The following is a 20,522-nucleotide window of genomic DNA, read 5'->3' as shown; positions in this document are numbered from 1 at the left end:
TGACCGGTGTCTTTGGTAGTTCGAAATAGAAGCCTTACTCAACATTAGGGTGACCATACGTCCTGGTTTCCCAGGACATGTCCTGGTTTTAAGCTGACTGTCCTGGTGTCCTGGAATGTCTAGGAAAATGCTTGATTTTTCCTGGTTTTTCTCCTTCAAACATAAAATATATTTTTCCTCTAGTCCGGGTCGCAGTAACGGCCGACCACAACTATAACTTCAACGCAAATTCACTCTCAAGCAGAAAACGAGAAACAAAGCCTAATACACTCGAATCTCCCAATTGTGCTATTTTTCAGCGCAGCACATTTTGAGTTCCGTTTGTGGTCCCAAATGCATGTGCAAAATTTTAGAGCGGTTTGTTGCTTCCCGGGTTTGCGAATTGCGTTCAAAATTTATATTTTTTATATGGGAAAATAAATTATTTTATATGGGAAAATAAATTATTTTGCATTTACGTTAATAAAGATCGCTATTTCACTCAATATGAAAAACAAGCTTTATAAAACAATGGTTCAAACCTTGGTTAACAACTTTGTCGAAGATGGTAACTAGCTACGAGTTTTCAAAAAATAATTATAACGATTTTAAAACTTATGGTTCAATCCAAATGCTGAAATTCATTATTTCTTCAAACACTGTCAGTTGTGGTCCCACCTCAAAAAGAAGTCAAAAAGTGCTGCGCTTGCTAGTATAAATAATATTGAAGTTTTCCCATATCACCGCCAACCACTCTAACGTTCACATTTTAGATGCTATCACAAATAGACAAATTGATTTAGTTTTAAATATTGTAAGAAGTACGATATTTGAATTTCTAATTGGTAACTAATCATGTGTTACGATAGAATTGTGTTTTAGTACGCGAATTTAGTTCAGTTATCGTTAGCATCTATTAAACGTACTATTTGAACACCCCTTCGTTAAGTTTTGTCACACAATTGCTTGATCACAGTGCCGAGCAACAAATTTGCTGCAAGCAAACCAGCTGTCAACCATCCTTCCACTCAGACTGAAAATTTCATTCGTAGTAGAGTGAATCGACATGACCGGTCGACTATAAGATCGCACCCGGAAGAAAAAGTGTGATGGTTTCGCCCGCGAATAAAAAACCGACTGTGGCGTCAAATGAACATTTTAGTTCCACAGAGAAAAAAAACGATACGTTCGGATCAAAGCGATTCGACCAGAGTGTAGAGCACCTGAACTAGTCGCAAACCCGTTGAAAATCACCATCGCATACGGGTTTGCATGCGTGAGTCACCATTGTATCCAAGTTTACGTACAAGTCCCGTATAGCGATCGTTGACTGATCAAAGCGCCAGCCAGTTGTAAGATGCTACTTATTGTTGTCTTTTCAAAGCGACAGTTTTATTTCTTAAACAAGTTGAAAACTTTACTTGTATGTCAGTTCTCAGTGATAACACATACTAAACACACGAAATACAATTGAGAACACGCGAATTGTTTAAAAACTAATGCGAGCTGAAGCCACACGCAGACAAATTAAGCATATTTAAACCAAAAATATGTTATTGAATCCTATCATTTATTGCTTATTACTTCAAATAACAAACTTATTGGTCTGAGAATATTTCTTTATTGCAATTACAATGAAATTGTGCATTCAATAAAAACATTTTTAATTTCAGTAATTTTGTTTTAATTCCAATAAAATATTTATTAAATGGAATAGAATAATAACTTTTTTTTGCAACAATACATAAATTTTATTGAACTCAATAAATAAATTTCTTGTCTCTCGACCAATAATTTTTTTTATTGAACTTAATCCATATTTTTATTGAATCTACAAATCATTTTTTTCTGCGTGCAATCGTAAACCATCATGTTCAGTGATGTACCGCTGGGAAAAATTTCATCCTTCTGGGTTTCTATTTTTGGGTTTCAACCGGGTTTTTCCCAAATCATTTCAACTCAGCCAAAACATGTTTTTTTTTTCGTTTTATCAAATTTATAATGTTCCTTTAGCGTTTTTAAGAATGCTGCATTTATATTTAAGCGACCAAAAATAGATAGGATAGAACATGCTTTGTAAAACTGATTTCAAATATCATAAAATGCATTCTTTGTTTTGACGTGAGTCTTGATTTTTTCCTTAAGGATTTTCATAAACGTGTCCCCTGGAAAACAAACAGAGAAAGAATGACCAGAACGGTGAGAATGAAGAAACGGTGAAAATTCACCTTTCTATTGGAAATACCGAGAAAAGATATGTCCTCAAGCAAGAATCGAACCTGCGATCTCCCAGTCTCTTGTTGGGTGCGTTAACCACTCCGCCATCGAGGAACTGTGACGATGTCATCACATATTCCCAATACTATCGTGATCACCGCTGCAGCCTCCAATTCCTCCCAATTGACCTATCGACCCCCAATGTCTCCTATAGGCAGATCGTCGAGACGAGAGAGATTTGGCCCGATCGATGAGAGGGAGAGGTGATACTGAAGGTGTTTCAATCGACTCTTGCATGGAAGAGCTCCGTCAGATTTTTATTTTCTAGTATATTTAAAATGGGTATTATTTTTTTAGAATTTGTTTCACTTTTAACAAAGTTAGATCATTATTCAAAATTTAGTAAATACCTACTTAATTCGGTGAAAAGTAAAAGTGAGTAATAAGTAGAAACAGACGGCACCGCGATCAATACTCTCCCAAATTGCGGCTAGTGGTGAATTCGCAGTAAGAAACGCAATCGACTTAGTTCAGCTCGTGTTGGAATGCTATTTAACCACAAAATTGGTAAAGAAATGTGGGATCAGCGATCAGACAATGATTAAATCGAGGAAAACTTATCAGATTCAAATCAATCTCAAAGACAATAATGCACATTAATAAAAAAAAAAAAAACATGTTTAGATAACAATAAATTAATGATCAATCAATTACAGTTTTAAAAACTTCAAAAAACCCAAATTTCTCATGAAAAACCCGTTTTAATTGTGAAAACCCTTTTTTCCCCAGAATTATAAAAATCCGCTTTGGTACATCTCTGATCATGTTAGAGAAAGACGAAAAATAATCAAGTCCGTTTTATCGATACTCTCACCGTGCCCTCTACCAGAGAGCCATGCTGCTCCATTAATTTCATATTTGAATAAAAACCTGTTTTTAATTTTATAACACCGGCTTGAATGCAAGAGAAATCTGTTCAGCAATGTGTCCCCACTAAAGTGATTGCACCAGCTGGTACACACTACACCGTAAAAGGTTTCAGACACAAACCACTAAAAGTGAATCGACGGAATCGACCAATTCCCAGTAGCGTCGCTTTAAGACGTCAGATCAGCAGCTGATACAGTGCACGGTGACCAGACCTATCGACATGAGGTTTCGCCACACCAGAGCTGCCAGATGATTTGGTCGAAAATCTGTTTTGGACTAATAAAAAAACGCGTTGAAGGGCCTAAAATTAAAAAATAAATGAAATCGTTATCGTAATTATACTAAAAAGAAACGTTTAAACTATTTAAAAAAGAAATCTTTCACATTTCAATACAAAAATTCTACTACTACTCGGCTGTTTTTTTCCATATAAATCAATATAAAAAGCGCAGCATGTTTAGGAAGACCATATGAACAGTTGAGATGGGAACTCCCCTATCCCCCGGATAGAATTTTACAATAGCATTTACCCTACAAACAATCATAAAACAATAAATATTATAGTTATTAATGTTTCAACATTGTTCGATGCCAAGTTTTCACAGTAGATTTACAATAAAATTTCATGTAACAATAAATTTCACTGTTCAGCAAAAAACTGATACAGTGCATTCACATTAAATTTTACTGTTTTCGAGAAAAAAATGTATGGAGAAAAATTGATTTTTTTTAATGTTAAGATACATAACCACCCCCCTTTTTCACTGTAAAAGTCTATTTTACATTGAAATTTACTGTAAAAACGTTAAAGTTTATTGTTTTTGTATTGTAGCATAACACTAAAACTTACTGTAAATTATTGTAAAATTACTGTACTGTCACAGTGAAAATCATGGTTTTGTTACTGTACATTTCTATTCGGGCCCCGTTACCACTCAATCGACTGTGCATCCTCTCTTAGAATCTGGGAGTGAAATTTTTTTGGAGGTTTGGAGCTCTGCCAGAAAGTCTCATTGATATTCAATCATCTGGCACTTTTTCAGATTTTGTTTTTTAAATCTATGATTTGCATTAGGGTGGATGTACCAATAGGAAAAGGAAAACTTTTGATAAAAAAATCGTTGAATAGACCTATGGGCAATTTTAATACATTAAACGAAAGCTTTCAGTCCCTACTTCATAGGAAAAATATAAAGATGGTTTAAAAACCAATTTATGTATTCAAAACCGTTTGTACCACTATAGAAACACATGTACCAATAGTGGTGCAAATGCTAATTTCGGTTCCTATTGTTGCAAATCCCATTGCTTTCTTATGGGACTTGCAACTATAGGTACACTATATCAACTATAGGTGCAAGGGAGCTTAAAATTCTAAGAAAATCATTTTTTTTAATAGTTATTTGAGCAAATTTCAAGGATAACAGTTTTATTGTCGCATAATTTCAGTGCGATGAATCGATAAAAAAATATTTGTTGATGGTTGGTACATTAGTTAGGCGTATAACTTATTACTGCAACTATTGGTACACCTCAACTATAGGAGCACCCACCCTAACACTTGAACATCTGTATAATGCAGATAAATTTGGAGAAATGGAAGCTCAACCCTACGCTGATAAGAATCCTTTTGAAAATTCTATTTATTTCATGCATAAAATATGTAGGGAGAAGAATTGTTACATATATCAAGCGCACATATCCGTTCTATGTGCCATGTTCTGGCGCCAGCAATAAATCCGGGTCATTTTCCAGTTTGACTTAATGTGTGACCAGAATAAAAGTACCGATATTTTAATACTCCTAACGAAAAATACAGATCTTTTTCAATTTTTTGCTCAACTCACACGGAGAATTTGTATTCTCCAACAGTAGATTATTTTAAATATGTGCATCCTTCTTCCTCCAGCAAAAAAACGATAGAGAGGGAGCCCAATTACCCGATTATCTATAAATACAGTTAAACTTTTAGCACCTTTTATTGAGTCTACCAATATTAAAGAATTCAATCTGGCCACCCTGCCAGGCAGAAAATGGTGTCACGTTTTATCGTTCAATCCAAGCTGTCAATGTCATTGTTTTCATTTTTCGTTTACCGTTTACCTGGCTTTCCTGTGTAAAAACGATAATACGGAATTTTGCTATTCTCGCTATCGTAATTCGTGAAAAAAGTGGAAAAATAGTGAATTTGCAATCTTGCTGTGCACAGTTATGTTCTAATCGTGATCGCAAATCGTGTTTGTATCAGTTTCAATTTCAGGGTGTTTAAAATCAAACGAAAATGGCTTGCCAACCGAACGTACAGGACAAAAGCAGCTTAGAAAAGTTTGTCAAAATTTTAGCCATGAAATCGGCGCAGATTATCGTACAGTCTCGGCTGGGTGAGAAAATCAAAACCGATTGTAATCCTAAATCGTCCGGCAATGATTGGGTGAGTACTTGATTGTTAAAAAAATGTTCTTCGTTTTTATTGCTACTACTCGCATTATGCGACTGGCGATTAAATTCCAAACTCGGAAACGAACAAGGCCGTTCTCTGTTCCAAACTCGGCAGCATTAAAATGTCAACATTGTTTAGGTCAATGAAATCACAAAGGTGATAGAAATGAATACATTCTAGGGGTTCAGTACCATATCCATGCTGTTATACTTGGTAGAACTGGTTTGAGCTTGGAAGTTCAAAACTCACCTAACCTGCATTCTTGTCTAACGTATTGACCCAAATGGTAGAGTGGGAATTGAACCAACAGAATCCAAATAACTTAACATATAAGATCGGTAATTTGAATCAAAGACAACCATGGAATATGATTTTATGTCCTGCAATTTCTTTTTTGAAAGTGCACTACACCGATGTAATTGGTGCTGCACCAAATTCGGGTGTAACCAGTCTTTTTTTACGCCACACCGGTGTAATACCAGGTAAAAAGAGAAACGTTATAAGTTTTGATTTGTCCCATGCATCCTCTGCCCGCATATTGACGTATAGACTGATTTTAAACTCTTTTTGGCAGTTTCCACTAAGCATGGCAAATAGACCTTTTGAAACATGTCGCTGCCTCTTCTCAAAGCAAACAGCAGTACATAGGAGCATAGGCTTCTCTAAAATCTGAGAATTCTATTTCCATATTCTACAGATCTGCCCGACAAACAGAGACGGTGAACCAAAAATGATCTAAGCTAGCGCCACAATGACGAAAAAACGCTGTGTGTTTCTTAGCAAACCCAGTCCTGTGTTGTGTCCCACAAGAAAAGGAGCTCATTTTATGCTGATTAGAACTAGTACAATCGAAACATTTGGTTTGGCTTAGTAAGCCAGTGCAAGTATCACTACACTGAGGATAATACACACTTCCCACCAACCTAGACACCGCACTTTCAAAGCTGCGAGCTGTCAAAACACATGTATAGTGATAGAGATGGTACTTTCATAGACAGACCAGTCGAACTAACCAGTGTGTAGGGAGATTTTATTGTAATTATGATAAAATTCATATCCAAAAACATTCGCAATGCATTAAACTTTAACGCACATCACATCGCTTGAGGATCTAAGTAATCGAACGCGCTTGGTCGCTTCATCGCAGAAACTATTTTGAGTAGAAAGCTCGTGATTCTGAACGACTATTCTCCAACTCGCATCGACCCCGCAACGGGCAATACTACAGCTATTGATATTTCCTTCTGTTCGGAAAACCTGGCTCGAAAGTTCACCTGGCGAACCCTTCCGGACACACATACCAGCGATCACATCCGGATCACAATCTCCATCCCTAGTTGGTCGAATGCACAAAAACTCGACAAAAATGGCTCTATGATCGAGCAGACTGGCCTTTGTATGAGCGCATCACGGCTGAGTCCATCAACATTACAGATGAGTGGGACATTGATAAATTCGCGGATACAATCGTGACAATCGAAGTAGTGGCCGAACTGAACCAAAAGCTGTACCATTGTGGTGCCCTGAAGTGAAGAAAGCTGTTAGGCAGCGTAGAAAGCATCTCCGTGCTCTTTGACGTCTGGATATATCGGATCCAGACAGCCCAACAGTGCTCAGACGATTTCAGGAATTACGAGCAGCAGCACGAAAAACGGTTAAGCTAGCGAAATAACAGTCATGGGAGGATTTTGTGGCTAAGATTTCGCCGAGTAGCACAATAACTGAGCTGTGGCGTACAGTGAATACTTTGCGTGGTAACCGGCAACGAAGCACTGTAGTATTCAAGCGATCGGACGACTTTACGAACAACCCCGAAGAAGTAGCGAAGAGCTAGCAAAACACTACAGTGAAAGATTGGCGACATCGAGCTACTCTACATCATTTCAAGCGACGAAGGCGCGAGCCGAGCAATGGCGTGTAAATTACTCGTCCGATAGCAATGATGTGTAAACACTGACCTTACCGTGAATGAACTGATGTGGTCTTTGGACAAAGGGCGAAGTGTCTCGACAGGTCCTGACATGATAAGCTATCCGCTTCTTCGCCGACTCCCGTTATCCGTGAAGGTAACACTTCTCGAGATCTTCAACGTTGTTTGGCACAGCGGTGTTTTTCCCTGGCGAAACGCTATAGTTATCCCTATGAAAAAATCAAATTGCAACGACTCTGGACCTGCTGCTTTTCGCCCGATGTCGCTCACTAGCTGTATGGCAAAGCTGTTCGAGCGTATCGTAAATCGCAGACTCATCATCGCACTGGAGTCAAGTGGACGACTCGATAAACGGCAACATGCTTTTCGTTCAGGACGGCGTCGATACAAACTTTGCAGAGCTAGAGAGATCGCTCCCAACAACCGACGAGCACGGTCTCATAGCTTCGTTGGAACTCTCCAAGGCATACGATACAACATGGCGGCATGGTATTCTTCGCACACTAAAGTCTTGGAGAATACGAGGTCAAATGATCAACATGCTGCAAAGCTTTCTCTCCGAAAGGAAGTTCCAGGTTTGCATAGGAAATCAGCTGTCAGAAATATATGAACTGGAAAATGAAGTACCACCAGTGGCACTGTTCCTCGTCGCGATGCAACCGATCTTTAAAGTAATTCCAGCTGGCGTGGAAATACTTTTGCATGCGGACGACATACTGCTTGTGGTGCGAGGTCGCAAAACAGAAGGTCTACATCGAAAACTGCTGACCGCGGTTAAGGCTGTCGAAAAATGGACGAAGAATGTTGGCTTCGTGATTTGTGCTACAAAGTCAAACATCTTTTACTATAGTCCCAACGCACGTCGAGACCCAGTGCGTAACCTCACTATCGACCGTGTAGTTGTCCCGAAAACAAACCGATTGAGGATCCTCGGTATAACGTTGGACCAGACTTTGAATTTTAAAGCGCATTGCAAGATGGTGTAGAAGTCCTGCGAATCCTGACATCGGATTGTTAACATTACTTCAAGTGGGATCGGTGATGATCACTTCGAAGCTAATTTATGGGATAGGCCTAGTGAGCAGAGGAGGCCAAACATCGCTGCAGACACTCGCACCTGCTTACAACAAAATGGTTCGTTTCACTTCTGGTGCATTTGTTACCAGCCCAATCCATTCGATTATTGCCGAAGCAGGAACACTTCCCTTCGAACTACTAGCGGTACAGTCGATTGCGCGGATTACTTTACGAGTGCTGGAGAAAGACCGTAACAACAGTGGCCTCCCACTGATCCGACGAGCGTCGGAGCTTACGCAGCAATTCACCGGAGCAACGTTGCCCATAATAGGCACGCTTTCCCGAAGAAGGGTACACAGCGAAACCGACGATTGTTTGGGATGTGAAAAAAGTTGTACGGGCCGGAGACCCACCCGGCAAATGTTCGACCAATAGTCGAAGAACTGTTGAAAAAACCGATTCCAGCAATCGACTGTATTATACACCGACGGCTCGAAATGTGATGTTACAGTCGGAGCCGGACTCTATGGTGTTGGTATAGCGGGAACACACAGTCTTCCGCAATACTGCAGCGTATTGTCTGCGGAAGTGTATGCAATTAAGATGGCTTTGTCAATACTAAACATCCCGAACGAACTGGTCATTCTTACAGACTCTGCGAGCTGCCTGTTGGCCTTAGAAGGCGGCAAATCGAAGCATTCCTGGATCCAGGGGGCAGAAGCATTAGCACAGAGCAAACCTGTTCGATTCGTCTGGACCCTAGGACATAGTGGCATAACAGGTAATGACGAGGCAGATCGACTTGCGAACGAGGCAAGAGCACAGCAATAAAAAGCGCGATACGGCGACATTGAGACATGCAATGGTTTGGTTCCCGAGGACCAAAGCTGCGAAAAATCAAATGCGATACACAGCGATGGACGGAGCGAAACAGTGCTGCCGACCAACGTATACTGGCTCGGTTAAGAATCGGTCACACAAACTGACCCATACATTCCTTCTAAAGACAGAAGCTCCACCGAATTGTGATTGCTGTGGAGTAGCAGTAGATGTACGGCACGTGATAGCAGGAAATACACCAACGAGAGACAACGGCATGGTATCAGCAAAACTAATTTAAGAGATGCACTGAATGGCGAGGAAAGCAGCGAAGCGAAGATACTAAACTTTATACGACAGAGCAAACTTGATGCACAAATTTGAACACTGAATTGATCGAAACGAATAAAATGTAAACCATATATTACTTCCTTGACACGAATGCACCACCCAAAGGTGTAAAGTGTCATAAATAAACAATCAAATAAACAAATATTAAACAATGAAATTAATTGTTTTTTTTTTTAATAATTAACACGTTATTTCTTTTATTTCATTCACAAAACTTATGAAATTTACAAGAAGATGCTACGAATTTCATTACAGAATAAATCGGTTTATACGAACTGGCGTAAAAAGAAATGCGCTCGAGTGGCTTTGCAATTTCTAGAAATACATGCGCAAGTTACAAGGTACATCCCCTAGTAACCACTGAAGCTATATTATAGTTTTAAAGCCACTCATAAAATTTAGATTACATTTGTAGCGTGCTATAAAACTTAAATTGTTACTTGGGTCAGCTCTACATCTTCGGTAGCTGAAATTAACCTTGGGGCTCAACAAGATAGTATACTATCACCACTTTTGTGTATCCTATACATTAACGACATGATGTTTTTTTCTGTTTGCCGATGACACAGTTTTATTTATCATCTGTGACAGTTTCAATTAGTGCATCAGGCTAACGAACCTCGATTTGACAATCTTTAGTGATTGATGGAAGTGCAAAAACGTTAACTAAACATTTCCAATACCAAATATATGATTGTAACTACGCGGTCGAGGTATGAAAGTACTGCAACTGTTGAAATAGATGGAGGGATGATTATTTTGATTACTCTGCTTCTATTATGTTCCTAGCGTCCAAGAAACAGCGTAAACGAATGCCGATTCTCCAAAAACAATGTAATGCGACTGTTACTACGATGTGACAGATTAACTCCATGATATTTAATGCTCATTTGTTTATTATGGATGTCAGTTCAGCAAAGTATTGAATATAACACATTTGTTTTATCTTCAGAGTAATAAATGGAATGGCGCCGCCGTACCTGTGTAGCATTGTTGTGTACGGGGAAGATGTGTACCGATATAAAACCGGACAAGCCGGCAACCTGAGATCGTTGAGCGCCATGAAATCTTGTACACAGAACTCCTAATTTTAGAATGGCTGTAATTTATTCAACGTATTACCAGAATACGCCAAACAGACTAATAACCTAAGAGACTATAAGCAGTCCTGAAGCAGTTATCGAAAGATATCTACTGGTAAACCTTCCACACTACAACAGATGTCTATGGGTGTGATGTGGGCCATACAGCTACAAAAAAAAAACTAGCAGGAAAGAGCCTCATCACGACAGATAGCTTAAGAAGGGCAATGAGTCTTCAGATGCGGAATCTAGATAACCATAAGGCTTGGTACGAGATCATACAATGTGTTATATCTGTTGAATTCAAAGGTTCGGTGACAAATTTCATCCAGCTACCATATCACAAAAGTATACTGCTTGACGAGTTTGCCGACTATGCTTTTACAGCGTGTTCGACATTTCGTTTCCGAATTATCGACTGGCTAAGGAAAAATGGCAGACTGAATGGAATAGAGCCAATAAAGGCAGATTATGTTTCAGCACAATTTCGTCGGTTTCTGCAACACCATGATTTAAGTCAGCGGCCTTCAATAGACGATTGTTATTCTATCGAAACGAATTAGTAATAACTCCAGACTTCTAGCACATCTGCGAAAAATGGCACTATCTCAGATGATGCATGCTCCTGCGGACCCCGACCACTTTTTATTGGTGTGTTGAAGATTTGAAAACCAAAGGTGACCTCTGGCGTAAAATACTACACATTCAAATGAGCTACAGCAACAAACAATCGATCGAATCCAAGTCAAACGAACCTCACGTGTAAAAGTCCAATGTTTGCACTCTCCTTCTTTCTCGATGAATAAGTAGTGGCGCCAAATCATCGCAAACTTGTGATGCGAGTGTTCCAGAATGAACCACACAAAACTGGTTGCCGGCATCCGTTGAGGTGGAATAAAGTCTTCTCCCTGTCTGTGCTAACCTGTTGGAACGCATTCGCGTGATGGATGATACAACAAAAAGTATCACATTGCAATTATTGTCCACTTCACACCCGCTGAGTCGGCACTCAGCAATCAGCGTATCAGTCGATTTTGCTTGCTTATCGCTCAGCATCATGTTGACAATTAAGCATCATGGTGGATTGATTTCCGGCGGAAGTCTCAAACGATTCTAATCAGAATTATAGTTCAATTCGACCAGCTAAAATGCTAAATTTTAATAACCAATGCATTGATCAGTTATCAACAAGGTGTAAAACTGCACAAACACTTTATTTGATGGTAATTGTTAGTCTACCTGCAACCCGCAGAACAATGCGTCATGAATTTTGAATGTGAACAAAGGATCCTCCGAAGGCACAGAAAACAACTTTCCGTCTTTGGGTATTAATATTCTAATCGTGTCCAAACGTGGAATGGGAAAATTCCACTCATGATTAATTCTAGTTTTTAATGGAGTGCAATAACCACCAAAGCACGGTTCAGTTGCATCCATCCAAGCCTGTGTCCGATTTGATTTACATTTGACGCATATGTACAATTCGCTCGCAGCTTCGAACCGTCGCTCATCTCACTCTGAAATGGCATAAATCTTGTATGATGGTTTTTTTTTCTCATTTTTCTGCAAACCGTGCAGATTGATGGAATATTTACGGCATTGCAACGGTGATTGGATGAAAATATTGAAAAATTAATTAAGTTTGATTTAAGACATTTTCGTTTATGCAATAGACAGCTACTGTGTGCTACGAGTGGACATCCACTTTCTTGTTGCAGTAGTTGGTCCACCTGATTTTAATTGGTGTTTTTTGTCCGCCTTCTCTCGAATCATCATATTCGTTCATGCTGTCGTCGCAGTTGGATTGATGCGCGGCAACAGCAATAGTATTGGAATAGCTAGAACCAAATCCACAGCGAATATTTTTTGCGGTGTATGTCCTGTTGCTTCGTCTGCAGACAGCTTAAGGGTTGCGATCGTATATCCATCTTCTTTGTATTCACATGTTTATTTGCAACGTTATCCTGAGCACATATATGCTTTGTAACTTGACATTTGTTTCCTCGATGGTGCTGGTGATTGGGAGTTAAATGGTGTCTTTGGTGTTACAGCATTCTTTACTGACTGAACAATAGCTGCTGGTTGGACAACCGTTTGTGATTTAACTGATAATATCGAAAGTAGGGTGTTGAATTTAGTTAAAGCGATGGTTTCTTGTCTTTCTGGTTCAGTTTACGGCTTTCCATCGTATTCCGCCTAAATACTGATCTGGTAGTTTTCTGATCTTGATATGTACATAACGTGATCTGAAAACAAAGTTTCAGATAAAAAAGAATACTTCAAGTCATCCGTACTTTTAACAGTTATCGAAATTCCGTGGAACAAGTTTCGAGCGTTTACAATCCTTGCGGATTCCACCTCTGAGTAATAAGATAACGTGTAGTCGTACGATGTGTTCCGGTTTGTGAAGCACAACAAAGCTTCCTTTCCCGGTTAAACCGTTGAAGATTATTTGTGCTGAATTTCGTATATGATGGAACTGTATTTTCACTTACAACAAATGTTTCACTACGCGATCAGAAGGACGGACATGGCAATATTTTCACTCTACAGCCACTATAATGAAATTGAAATATTGCTTTTGGTCTCAGCAACTCCACCAACAAATCGTCGATCTATGAAAAAATGTGTGTGAAGTCGTTTTTTCTGTGCTTATCTGACATTCAAACGTAGACATCGATTAGAATAATGTTTCACATATTACGAACTTTTCTATCGCCAAGCCCGGTGCTCTTCACTAATTTCGAATTGATGATCACCACCTTTCTATAAATAACACTGCGAAAAAAAATATAACGAGATATGGGATAGAAAAACAGAAAAACTATCCGCAGTTTAGGGGTTCCTAAAAACACCAGAATATTTTTTATGAAAAAAATGAAACGTTTAAAATCAAAAGTTTGTATGGAGAACTAGAGATGTTCAATATATTCAATTATACATCAACTCAAGCTTAATCGGACACCATTAAAGAGGTATAGTCAAAGCAAAGTTAGTTTTGAAAAAAGTATTTCTTCTAGTAATAAGAAAAAGTGGTCCATATTTTTTAATAATTGCTAGGGTCTTTGAAAAAAACAATTACCCTTTACTTTTCCTAATGCATTGGACTGGGGAGCAGAAACAATTAAAATATTACCAGAAGTTTCGGATTCCTGCTAAACCAATGTGAAAAGATTTTGGAAAAAATGGTACCGAACATTACCGTTCAAAAGCAAAGTTGGTGTAAAAATAAAGAAATGTTCCACAGGAATATGAACATATGAACGAATTGTAATGGGGAGTTATCGCCTATTACTTTGGACTGTGTCAATCTGAATCATTGAACGATGAAACCCACTGGATTCACTTCCATCTTTTTGCTGCCTCCTTCATCACTAAATACATACAAAACAAAACAAAAAAGACATAGCCGGCGACATAGAAGCAGCGACTTTCGTTTTCCTATGACAATACCAAAATTCAATCTCGTTTTAATTTTTAGTCAGCTATTTTGACCCTCATTTTAATTTTCATTAAATGAAATTATAGCAATGCGCATCATCGAACTGCAACTAGAACGCAGCAACAACGGGAAATATGCACATCAATAGTGCTTCAGTCGTCCAATATCATCGCTAGCTTCTAATTCCATGAAATCGAACAACGACAATTTAATATCGCCAATAGTGTATTTTCGTTCGCCCAGCACTACGTTCAATATCGAACGGACTAATGTCGCTCTCAATCGCAAAGCGAAAATGAGTGTGCATACTGCGTAGGAAATAATTAAATTGATCTTACTCGTATGATTTGTCCTAGGCCGTTGTCTCATTTTCGTTTTTGCAAAGTTCCGATGCTTTAGAAAGTAGCGTCGCTGTCTCATAATTTTCGTCTGATTTTGGTAAATGAAAAAAAAAAACACTCGACTCTGGTGTCAATCAAAAAATGGTGCGTTTAATCTCGCATGTCGCTCGTTGTAGGTGTGGTGTATGGTGTCGTGCGACGGTGCTCGTTGGTTGCCTCTAGCAGTAAACAAGTATTGTAAAGAGTTGAAAGAGGCAGTTTTTACTAAAAAGAAACAATTCGGAAAATTATTGTCAACTTCGATTGATGAAGAGTTTGTAGTTAACGGTAGAGCCACAAACGTGACCTTGCGCGATGAACTGACTCCATTAGCTCTGGAGTTGCTCAAAGAACTCAGGGAATCACAAGAATTGTTAAACGTGAAGCACATTTGGGCAGGAAGGGGTGGAGTCATATTGATAAAACAAGATGACAATAGTAAGCCGGAATTGGTAAAAACTCGAGAAGATCTCAATCGTGTCATGAAACATTTTTTGAAACCAGTACATACACCTGATTGTGCGTCAACTTCTGTGCAATCTCCTTCGCCTAAGCGGAAGAAAAGCACACAATAAATTTCAGAAATTTCTTAAAAATTTGGGTTGCCAATCATGAAAAATGGATTCTACACCGAATATGATTTTAAATAGATTTTATGATAATTTGCATGATTTTAACGAAAAATGTGAATTGGATGGTACTAATTGTTTAAATGTTGCTCAGTGGAATGTTAGAGGATTAAATGTTTTTGAAAAGTTTGATGAAGTGATTTACTTTGTGAATGAATGTAAGCTAGGTATTGATGTTATTGTTATTGGTGAGACATGGATAAAGAAAGAGAACTGTGGCATTTACAATATTCCTGGCTATCGTCCTTTTTTCTCATGTCGTAATAACTCGTCAGGCGGTTTAGCAGTATTCGTGAGAAATTCATTGGAATGTAAATTGACAGATAATCAAACAATCAATGGCTTGCACTACGTTCATTTAGAAATAAAATTCCGCGGCCATCTGTATAATGTTATTGGTGTGTATCGGCCACCATCTTTTGACTACAACACTTTTCAGAATATGTTAGAAAATTGGTTATCTAACTCTACTCCATCTAAACCATATTTCATTGCTGGCGATGTGAACATTCCAATCAATCTACACAATAATAACGTGGTAATTAGATACAAACAATTACTAGAATCGTACAGCTATGTGTGCACAAATACTGTTGCAACACGTCCAATAAGTAACAACATTTTGGATCATTTTATTTGCTCCATTGACTCCGCTTCTCAGTTGAAAAATCATACAATTTACAGCGACATTAGTGATCATCTTCCTGTCATTTCGTCCCTTCCTGTGAATTTAGGTAAGCAGCAACAGGAACTCGGAATGAATATCGTCGATCGTGTTAAGCTACAGAGCCAATTCTCCACATTTTTAAACAGTTTTCAAACTACCGATGATGTTGAAGCTACCTTGAATATTCTTATTACAACCTATAACAAATTGTTGACCGATTGTACCAGAACGTTTACTAAAACCGTTAGAGTTAAAAATGAAATCTGTCCATGGATGACCTTCAGTCTTTGGCGTTTGATACAAATAAAGAATAAATATCTTGATAAAGTCAAAAGGAATCCTCACGATGCGCAAGCTGCTGAAATGCTAGAACATGTTTCAAAAAAAGTTAAGATTGCCAAAAAGAGATGCAAAAGTGACTATTACGAAAATATACTAAAAAGCTCAAGCCATACAAACGTGTGGAAAAAATTAAATCAAATTTTTGGTCGCACCAAAGTTAGTGAACCTATAAAATTAAAAAACGATGGAAGCACTCTTGAATCTGATCAAGATATTGCTGAAGTGTTCAATAGTTTCTTCTCCACGATTGGAAATAACCTAGCCGATAATCTCCCGAAAAACAATTTTGATTTCTTGAAATCAGTAAAGAGTGTAAGCAATTCTATTTTTTTGAGACCTGCTAGTGTAAGTGAAGTTAGTATTCTCATAAGTCAGCTTGACGTTAAAAAAAGTAGGGGGCATGATAACATATCGGCAGATCTTATGAAAGCCAACATAGGACCTCTCTCCGTGATCATTAGTAAACTATTCAATCGTATAATAGTAACGGGCTCTTATCCAAATGTTTTGAAAATCGCTAAGGTAACGCCTGTATTCAAATCCGGTGACTCTTACGACCCTACGAATTATCGACCTATTTCAACCCTGTCGGTACTGAATAAAATTTTGGAAAAGCTCTTAACCAACCGACTTGTTAACTTTTTGTGTGCCAATAATGTTCTTTATAAACTTCAGTATGGCTTTCGGGAAGGGTGTGGAACTGTGACTGGTATTACCGAGCTCATTGATGAATTGCTCTGTAACATTGACCAAAAAAAGATCGTTGGAGGCTTATTCATCGATCTTAAGAAAGCTTTTGATACTATAAACCACAGAATTTTACTAGCCAAACTCGATAGATATGGAATAAGAGGTGTTGCCAACGAATTGATTAGAAGTTATTTATCAGAACGAAAACAATTTGTGGTGATAAATGGCGCTCGCAGTACCTTACGACCGATAGACATTGGAGTCCCGCAAGGGAGCAACATAGGGCCTTTGCTATTCTTGATTTTCATCAACGATATAGAAAATTTGAAACTGCATGGGACACCAAGACTTTTCGCTGATGACACAGCACTGTTCTATCCCCATTGTAGTGTTCAGTCTATTATTAATGACATTGAATCTGATCTTGCTACCCTCCTAGAATATTTTAACGGGAATCACCTCTCCATGAACCTGACAAAAACAAAGTACATGGTTTTTCACTCACCACGGAAAAAAATTTCACAACATGCGGATCCATGTGTCGGAACATTGCACATTGAAAAAGTTTCATCATTCCAATACTTAGGACTTTATTTAGACCCATGTCTTTCATGGGACAGTCATATACATCATGTAGCTACCAAAGTCTCATCATTATGCGGCCTAATGAGAAGGGTGCGTTCTTTTGTGCCTAATGACTCATTGTTGCGATTCTATTATGCATGCATTCAGTCAATAATTCAATATTTGATTATAGTCTGGGGTCATGCTGCTAAATCGAAATTGAAAAGAATCCAAACATTGCAGAATAGATGCATTAAAGTAATCTACAATCTGCCGACCTTGTTTTCTACAGTTTCACTTTTCACTAGCTTACGCCACAGAATTATCCCCATTGTAGGTATACGCGACTCTCAGTCAATCATATTTGTACACAATACGTTACACAACCAGAAATTCCATCACAATCTTGTATTCGCGGCTCGGGTAAACATTCAGAACACTAGAAGCGCAAACGAACTATTGAGAAGCAGTGCATGTACCAACCTTGGTCTTGCGCGCATTACATATCACGGACCATCGAAATTTAACGTACTTCCCATAGAATTAAAAGCTATAACAAACAATATTCTTTTCAAAAGCAAGCTTAAGCAGCATATACTGAGGAACGTAAACGAATATATATTTTAAGCGTATCAACCATTCAAACCTGTAGGTTTTTTCTGGCTTCTGCTAGTTTTTCCCTACTTCATAAGTTTAAATTTACTTTAATTTCCTTTTTGTTTTAAACCACGTTATCATTAAGTTATCATTAAGTTAATAATTAAATTTTTGATTTAAATTAAGCTCATTTTTTGTGAATCCCTTCAAAGGAACTAAGTTCCACTGGGATTTCATATTATTTTGATTGTTGTTTTGATCTCCGCGTTTCTTTTTGTTTACTTGTTGTGTCCATTACCAGGGGGCTCTCTGTGTGAGCTCTTTGGTGTGGGGGATAGTGGAGGGTATAAAAAAAAAAAAAAAAAAAAAAGTACTCATCGCACGGTGAATTCAACTGAACCGGCACTAACGGTACGAGTGTGGAGCTGATACCTTAGTGATAGACAAAGGCTACAAGGTTCGTTCGAATGCTGTATAGTGGCTTTTTACTATATCTGGTATCACCCATAACTTTGGAACGCGACAATAAAAAATGTTGTTTACCATTTGTTGTGTCGTATAAGAGTTACTGCAAGAAGACGCAAGTAAATATGCCTTTTTAAATATAACAATATAACTTATAATAAGTGGGTTGTGGGCTAAAATGTGCTTTTTCTCTAAACATTATTACTTTCAGAAGGGGTGAAAAATAAAATTTTCTAGAACTTTGCCAAATACACCATGCTTTTATCAAGCCTCGCTGGAAAGAAAGGCGAAGCGCCGCCCTATCGGCCAAGTTGCGAAAAACTTTGATACCACCACGTAAACCATAAAATGTGCTGAAGATACACTAACTTTTCATATAAGAGCGAATATTGAGCCGTTCGGAAGAATTACTGCAAATTGCCTGTTCTACAACTTTGTAGAATACACCCAATTTCTATCTCTCCCCGTTGAAAAGTTAATGTTGGCACTCTCTATGCGGTTAGTTTTTGCGGATAATGTGATCGGTAAATTAAAACTTTTTATTATCCATAATTAAATTATATTCAGTACATTCATTATATGCATTTTTACGTGATATTTAATTATTTTATTCTTTGGGCCGGGAGGGTGCATCAGGACATCATACGAACTGTGTCATGGATTAGGATACGTGGCTCGCCTGTCTCTAGTCAGAAGTTAATAATATCTGCACTAACTTCCTAATTCTTCGGAATCATGTAGATATTTTTATCTGTCACGGCACAGCAAGTTTGACGCGCTCTTCTCACACAAATCATCGGGTAGGGCCTTAACGAGTATTGCAAATGCTGCTATTCAAACGTCTGGATGTTATTGTTGGAAGGAGATTCTTTGTCCCGGTGGAGTGCGCATAAGAACCTCTGCTTATGGATCCAACCCTTTTTGGCCCTTCATACAGCAATAAATTGAAAGTCATTTGCTAGTAACATTTGGTTTTGCTGTTAAAAGCAACTGCAGCCACTGGTGTAGCCCTTGCACAGATGGTGGATTCATTACATCATCATCATCATAATGTGACTGGTAAATTGTTGATCTGGCAGAAAATCTGCAACTGTAGTCGAAAGACTTCGATTTTCATGGCAGCCAACCAGAGTTTGAAATTAGAGCACGTTTTCACGACAAGCAGTTTATCGCACATCTTTTTCTTTCATAGTAGACATATCGTCCATAGCTCTGTTCACGAAAGGGAAAATTACAAACCCTGCAACTAACAGTGAAGGCTAGATACTTAGAAATGTGTCACTTTCAATTGCATGTATTTGCTTAACCTTTCGAAGAAATCCACGTATTTTTCTGTTGATATCACTCTTCATTCGGCGCTCACCTTCTGCAGTCACGGTCTTGGCCTGCTGATTCCACCAATCATTCATCCGACCAAGGTTGCTGGATATTGCGCTTCATTATCGCCCAATACTTCGCTGTTGAACGGAGCTGTGGACAATTTGGCGGATTCTGCTCTTTCGGGATGAACTGGACTTCATAGCTGTCCATTGTAGCACACCATTGCTGTAATGACAGCTAGCTAAGTCTGTACAAACATAACGACACATAATGGGACTTAGTGAAGGTTAACATCCGTTTGTTGAGGAACTTTCTTTACTTTCAAACTCGTAGTATTTATTATCTATCACGAAAACGCTGCTTTTCTTGTCACAGGAGCAGACCCCTTGCCAAATCATAATTGTTTCGTTATCTAATCAGCGAAAAATTTGAGCAACGGAATTTGTTTGAAATCCGTTATCGCATAGGATCACTCAAAACACATCCATCGAGTTTCATCAGCAACTGATCGAGCAGCCCGGATTCAGGGCACTGTTTAATGTTCCAGGCTTTGGATGTATTACTCAATTGCTCGATATTTGCAACCTTCTCGAAGACGGTACCGCTGCAAAGTACAGCGATTAGCACTCTTTTATGAAAAAAAATCTCAAAATTTTATCAA

At 38.4% G+C, this 20,522-nt stretch overlaps 1 protein-coding gene across 1 annotated transcript in view; it reads left to right on the top strand.

Moving 5' to 3' along the window:
- The first annotated feature begins 5,236 nt into the window (after positions 1 to 5,236).
- Positions 5,237 to 20,522, top strand: part of LOC131692705 (autophagy-related protein 13 homolog) — a 149,572-nt gene continuing 134,286 nt past the window's right edge. The window contains exon 1 of the mRNA XM_058979908.1: positions 5,237 to 5,557. Coding sequence (XP_058835891.1) covers positions 5,408 to 5,557 — 150 coding nt within the window. The 5' untranslated portion in view covers positions 5,237 to 5,407. The remainder of the gene's footprint in view (positions 5,558 to 20,522) is intronic.

The sequence above is a fragment of the Topomyia yanbarensis genome, chromosome 3 (genome assembly GCF_030247195.1).
Source record: "Topomyia yanbarensis strain Yona2022 chromosome 3, ASM3024719v1, whole genome shotgun sequence".
Lineage (NCBI taxonomy): Eukaryota > Metazoa > Arthropoda > Insecta > Diptera > Culicidae > Topomyia > Topomyia yanbarensis.
The sequence above is the reverse complement of the archived record's forward strand: the minus strand, read 5'-3'. Positions and strand labels throughout refer to the sequence as shown.